General features: G+C 48.4%; 1 protein-coding gene across 12 annotated transcripts in view; it reads right to left on the bottom strand.

Moving 5' to 3' along the window:
* Nucleotides 1-2,726: 2,726 nt before the first annotated feature.
* The window catches only part of Ttll5 (tubulin tyrosine ligase like 5), a 248,179-nt gene continuing 244,480 nt past the window's right edge, over nucleotides 2,727-6,425 (bottom strand). For all 12 annotated transcript variants that reach the window (XM_036206323.1, XM_036206324.1, XM_036206327.1 and 9 more), the window contains one exon: nucleotides 2,727-3,339. Coding sequence is in view for 3 of the 12 variants with exons in the window: in XM_036206325.1 (XP_036062218.1) it covers nucleotides 3,317-3,339 (23 nt within the window). In the remaining 9 variants the exon portion in view is untranslated. The remainder of the gene's footprint in view (nucleotides 3,340-6,425) is intronic.

The following is a 6,425-nucleotide window of genomic DNA, read 5'->3' as shown; positions in this document are numbered from 1 at the left end:
AGGAAGATCACTGAGGCACAGGCGCTACCTCTGACCAAAGCTGAAGCCTTCAGGTTGAAGGATATATGAGTGTGTACAAACCCTGTACTGAGTTCAAGCCCAACTCCTGAGGTTGGCCACTGCCTTCGGGTTTCTATTGTTGTGAAGAGATGCCATGACCACGGCAAGTCTTAAAGAAAAATGTTTAATTGGGGTGGCTCGCTTACAGCTTCAGAGGTTTAGTCCATTTTCATAATGATGAGGAACATGGCAGCACGCAGGCAGATGTGGTGCTGGAGGAGTAGGTCCTACATCTTGCAGGCAACAGGAAGTAGACTGAGACACTGGGTGGTATCCTGAGCACAGGAAACCTCAAAGCAACCCCCGCCCTCCCGTGACACACTTCCAACAGGGCCATACCCACTTCAACAAAGCCACACCTCCTAACAGTGCCACTCCCTATGAAATTATGGGGGCCACTTCTTTCAAACTACCACACCCACCAAGACTGTCTCCATGCTCTATTTATGCCCAACTAATGGCCCCTGTCCCTGGCTTGAAATCCTGGTTGTGGAATTGCTGTCTTGGCGCGTGCGTGTGTGCGTGCGTGCGTGCGTGCGTGCGTGTGTGCGTGTGTGTGTGTGTGTGTGTGTGTGTGTATGTATGTATGTATGTATGTATGTATGTGTGTGTGTGTGTGTAGGAAGCAACATGCCAGCATGTCAGCCATGGGGTATTTGCTGCTATTCCAAGTACCAGTTTATTTTTGAGACAGGTTTTTACAATATAGCTCTGGCTGCCCTGGAACTCACTATGTAGATCAGGCTGGCTTCAAATGTCTGCCTCCTGAGTGTTGGGATTAAAGGCATGCACCACCACGCTTGGCCCAAGTACCACAGTCTAGTAATTGTGACAGTTATCCTCAAACTTAAGTAGGTGTGAGGATTAGCTCATGTCCAGTAGAAATGTACAATTTGGGGCTTAAATGTTAAGAGAACTGGCTCCTTTTCTGGAGGACCAGGGTTTGATTCCCACCCATCTGTAACCCATGTTCTAGAGGATCCAATGTCCTCTTCTGGCTTCTACGGCAACCACACGGTCCACAGACATACGTGCAGACAAAACACCTACACACAAAGTTAAAAAAAATGAAACATACCAGTTTAGGTTACCGACCTAGAGGTGTGCTCCCACTGGGACAGGGTCCAGGCTGCCCCCCTAGATTACCTTTGGGGGAGCAGTGCACTGCATCAGACTCAGGTACTTTCTAGCATCCTTAAGGATGTGGGAAATAATCTTTCTGCCCCCCTTACCCTGCCTCCAGGGTCCTGCTGCTAGTTTGAATCAAGGCAACTAGATGTGCTTCCCGACACAACCTCAAAGAACACAGTGATTCCAAGTGTTTTCATGTCAGGCACTGCTCATGTCTCGTGACAGGCACAAACACAGGTGAAGCTTTACGGTCCAGTCTTCCTTTTCCACGGCTGCTCACATGCACCAGGGCCATTTGAGCCACTTTCTTCACAAGCACACACTTGTTTTGAGGAGGGCGGCAAGGCTGAGAGGACGCCTCTGTTGGGGGAGGGAGGCTGGAACAGCCCATCTGGTTTCATAGCCAAGCCCAGCACCCAGAAGGATGACCCAGAAGCACTATGGTGAGGCAAGACTGGAGTCTGGCTTCAGCCCCTGACGGGCAGAGAGGATGTAGCTTGAGGATTTGTTCTGATCGGGTGCCTAAGGGCAACTCCAATCGCTCAGCTACTCTGAAAGTTCTAACCCTAAGCTCATGCCCTCCCGTTCCTTTTTTACAAGACTGGTATGTGGAGAACTCCCAGACCCTTTCTCCAACTCTAAACATCAGAGAGGGACTAGGGAGGAGTCAGAATCTGTTGTCTAACCAACTCGGGTCAAGTGGGCAGTTAAGGTGATCCCAGGACTTCATGGAAACCCTCTCTCTAGCCTGCTCTTCAGAGTCCTCATCGTCTGCTGTACACTACAAAGAAAACAAAGGCCCCTTTTCTGTCTTCCCCTCTGCCCACTTCTCTTCAGTTTGTTGAGACAAGGTTTCAGGACTCTTGTCCTCCAGGCTGGTACTGAACTCACTACACAGCCCAGCCCAGCCTGGTGTCTAACTCATGGCAATCCCCCTGCCTCCCTCATGCTGGGATGGCAGGCATGAGCTACTACACAGGACCTATCTGTCTTCTTGGGTGTTATTTTTTTGTTGTTGTTTGGACTTCAACACTGTCTATGGGGTTTTTTCTTTTCTTTCTTTTTTTTCTTTTCTTTTTTTCAGAGCTGAGGACTGAACCCAGGTCCTTGCGCTTGCTAGGCAAGCGCTCTACCACTGAGCTAAATCCCCAACCCCTATGGGGGTTTTTCTTGAAAGCCCAGACCCTCAGCAGACATTGGAGGGAAGACCTATGGAGGAGGCAAGCAATGTGCTGCAGTCACCCAGAGGAACTCTGTGGAGAGGCTGAGCATAACTGCGCACATTCACACCTCCCTGCAGGACCCCAGTGAATGAGCCTGCTGCAGGACAAGCCAGCTCCATTGCCGGAGTTGGTTACTCTGGGAACTAGCCTGGTGCTCCTACTTGCTCTAAGTTTCTTGACAGCTCCCATTCTAAAACGAAAACTGAAAAACTGTCCAGCAGTCAAATACAAAACAAAATGAAATGTTGCTTCCATTTTAGCCCTGGTTGTGAATATTGGTTGATGGGAAATTAGTGAATGGGGGAAAAAAAGGAAAGAAAAATCGAATTACTTTATTAATCTTAGAAGTCAGTAATTCCAAAAGGCGCCTGTACCATGGCAGCTGCCTCCTTGCTTCCCCTGGGGAACCGGTGCTGTTGGCTCCCCTCCCCCACACTCTCGGAAAAGGGAAGCCCAAGTTTGGTGGATGGTGTTGGGACCTGAAGCTTGTACAAAAGAAAATAAACTTAATACTTCAATCTGGAAAAGAAGCGAAAGCCAGATGCAAATAGCCAAAGAGCCTCTTTTATATCATCTGGGAGCAGCAGCAGGAGAGACAGAGAGGACCTAGTGGGGTAGGGAGGGGACCGGTAGAGGAAGGCACACTCTGACAGGCCAGGACGCATCAGGCAAGAGTCCCCACTGCCAAGTTCCATCCAAACCCAGGGGATCTGTTTCCTTGTTGTCCTGGTAAAAGTCTGGTTGGGCTGAAGGCAACTATCTACTGCCACTTCTGCTTGAAGGCCTTGGGGACTATGAGGCAGTAAAAAAATACTATGGACCCCTGGCAGCACCGTGGAGGCTTAGCCTCTGACCGGCTCCCAGGAGCCCTCAACATGTTCTTCTTCCGTCCAATTCTCGGTTCATCTGTCAGTGTGAGTGGGATCTGCAAAAGAGAATGTCAAGTTCAGTGACCGTTCCTAAGTCACAGCGGGGTCTGAACAACAAAGAAGGGCCGTCTCCAACAAAGGACGCTCACCCTGGAGCACACAGCCCTTCAATCTCCTGCTCAAAGCCACCCTAACACATCCCTGTTCTGTGGCTGCTCTTTCTCCGGCAAAGACATTTATTCTTGTTGACTTACTACTCTGTAAAAACAGCGGGTCTTGCTGTGTAGCCCAGGCTGGCTCTGAACTCCTAGGCTCAAGAGTATGTTGCTACAGTCTCTTGAGTAGCTGGAACCACAATGAAGCCGCCATGCCCAGAAGTATGAACATTTTCTTTCCTCCTCACTATGCCTAGTGATACCCTTTGGTAGTCCCAGCTACACAGGAAGCTAATGCAGGAGGATCATTTCAGTAGTACCAGGCAGTAGCAGAGTAAAACTCCTCCATTCAAAACAAACACCCTCATGCTTTTAAGGAGAGGAGGCTAAAAGCGTTCACCTTTTCAGAGCTCAGGGTCAGCCTCAGCATGTTTGAACTGTGCCTTTGAGATCTGAACCTCAGTGTGCCCACCCCCATCCTCACCCCATGTCCCTCTTACACACTCTTCACTCAGCTTCGGGAAAAGCACTTATCAGGTAACCAGCTAGACACCCACAGTTCTTTCCCAGTGGCTTTTAATTTAAAATAGGATTAATTACAGTTATTTCTTTTTCAAAGATCCATTATTAGTTATGGTTGTGGGGCAGGGCTCTGAGCATACATCCAGAGACATCAGACACCCCTGGAGTGGGCGTTCTAGAGTATGGACAGTTGTAAGCCACCCGACATGAGTGGTGGGAACCTGAGGTTGATCCTCAGCCCCGCAAAAATGAACAAAGGATTGAATAAATTACTAAAACCATCAGTAGAAAGTTCTTCATGATGATCTTCCTATCGTTCGCTCAATCTCCAAGGCATGTAGAATGTTGTTATCCATTCTTCTGAAGTGTGTTTGTTTTCCTGTGTATGTGAATGTATTTTCAGGTGAAGACGGGGAAGACCCAAGGTCACCGTCAGCGGGCTTCCTCCTTGGATGTCTGGTGTTTTGAGACAGTGATCCTGCTCTCTCTGACAGCTTTGTCTTTAGCATCCTAGAGGAGGCTGATGTCCTTGCCACAGCACGGGCATCTTCCATCAGTTCTGAGACGTTGGCAATTACTACCTTCTCAGACAGGACCCTTTCCCGGCTCTTTCTTTCCAGAATTCCACTTACACATCTATTGGGCCTTCTCAACTGGCTTCCAGCTCTCTCTTTCCTTCTTTGCTTCTGTATTCCAGATAATTCCTCCAAACACACTACTGAGCTCATTAAGTCCCTGTCAGCTGGGTCTAACCTGCCACCCACTGAGGTGAAATTCACATCTGAATGTGACATTTAGTTCTTTTGAAAATGGACTTGTCACAGTTCTGACCTGATGTTTTTACTCATTTTTTTTATTCCCTCTCATCTCTCTGGCCATGAAAACATTCATTTTGCATCACTTGATGATTTCAGTTTTTTAGTCCCTGAAGATCCGGTGTCTTTGTCAGCCTTTTGCTCACAGTGCCGGTTCCCGGTCCGTTCTGTTATTTTAAATTGTGAGCTTCATTTCCTAGAGTTTTACCTGTGGGGATTATTTGAGGTCCGGGTTAAAGAAGGATTCCTCTAGGGCCAGCAAGATGGCTCAGTGAGCAGAGGTGCATGTGGCCAGGCTGACACGCTGAGTCGGACCGCTGGGGTCCACTCGGCGGGAGAGAACCAACTCTTGCTGGCTGTCCTTTGAGTCCCAGGATGCTGCTCTCTTCCTCCTACGCTTTGGTTCAAGTCCTGCTCTAGACATTCTTTCTTTTAGTTTGTTAAACCACATATCTGGGGATGATACAACTCATACTCCAGGACACGTAGTTACATCTTGCCACATTGTTTCCCAGTCAACCAGAAGCATAATCACAAAACATACTTGGAATTGCCCCTCAACAAACCCTGAATGTACCTGTTCACTATATTATATCATCCTGCAGCGAGCAGACTTCCATAAAACTGGCTTTCCTTCAGCCCGCTTTTCTGTTTGCGCCCGGCTTGTGTTTATGGGCGCACAGAATGATCTGCCATGGGAGCATTATGAGGAGGCAGGAGCAGGCTCTGGTTCTCGCCCTCCAGGAGGCACGGTGCCTAGATAGGCTCTGGAAAGTGATCCCAGTTGTTTCTTTTGTTTCTGGCCTCAGCCTGGATGCCCCCATAGAGGGTGGGACTCCCGGTACAACCCATGGCTAAGCCTCCTGCTAGGCTCTTGGAAGTGCAGCGGCCATGTCTTATAAGTTTTGCATACCATCCTGGGCACTGTTTTATGCATCCCAGGCAGGCTTGAACTTGTTATATAGCCAAGCAGAGGATGACCTTACATTTTTGACTCTCCTGCCTGTACCTCCCAAAAGATGGGATTATAGGTACACACCACCATGCCCATTTTATGAGGTGCTGGGGTTTTTTTTGTTCGTTTTTAATGATCTAAATGCAAAGACCGTTATCTGTTAGGTTAGTCCCTAAGGCTTTTCCAAATGGTCAAAGAGGCTGTGGTAGAGACTTCTGGCATCATTCTAGTTTGATGAGAAGGGAAGTGAATTAATCCATTTATTTATATCCTGACTGACATTAGCAGATAGGGACAGCTGGAGTGAGAGCCACGCTCTGCCCCTCACCTTCCCAGGCACTGTTCCAGCGTGTGGGAATGAACAACACGGGCACCAGGACATCAGATCCGTTTCATGAAACCCTGCCTGGATGACACAGCTGCAAGGGTGGCTCAGAGCTAAGTCAGCTGGGGGTGATGGGGAGGCGGCCTTGGGGCACGGGTAGCCTCGGGGCACAGCGTGGAGCTGGCCAAAGCCTCCCGGAACCCCTTTTAATTGTGAGGAACAATGAAGGCACTTGGTCTAAGCCATAGATGTCAACACCAACATCAGCTCCAAGACGTTCTATTTGCAAATAAGTGGGTAATTTTTAGTATAAAGCTATTCAAAGGAATTCTACTGTTATTGTTTTTTATACAATAAGCCTTTTTATTTT

Source organism: Onychomys torridus, chromosome 14 (assembly GCF_903995425.1).
Source record: "Onychomys torridus chromosome 14, mOncTor1.1, whole genome shotgun sequence".
Lineage (NCBI taxonomy): Eukaryota > Metazoa > Chordata > Mammalia > Rodentia > Cricetidae > Onychomys > Onychomys torridus.
Note: the sequence above shows the minus strand (reverse complement) of the source record. Positions and strands in the feature narration are given on the sequence as shown.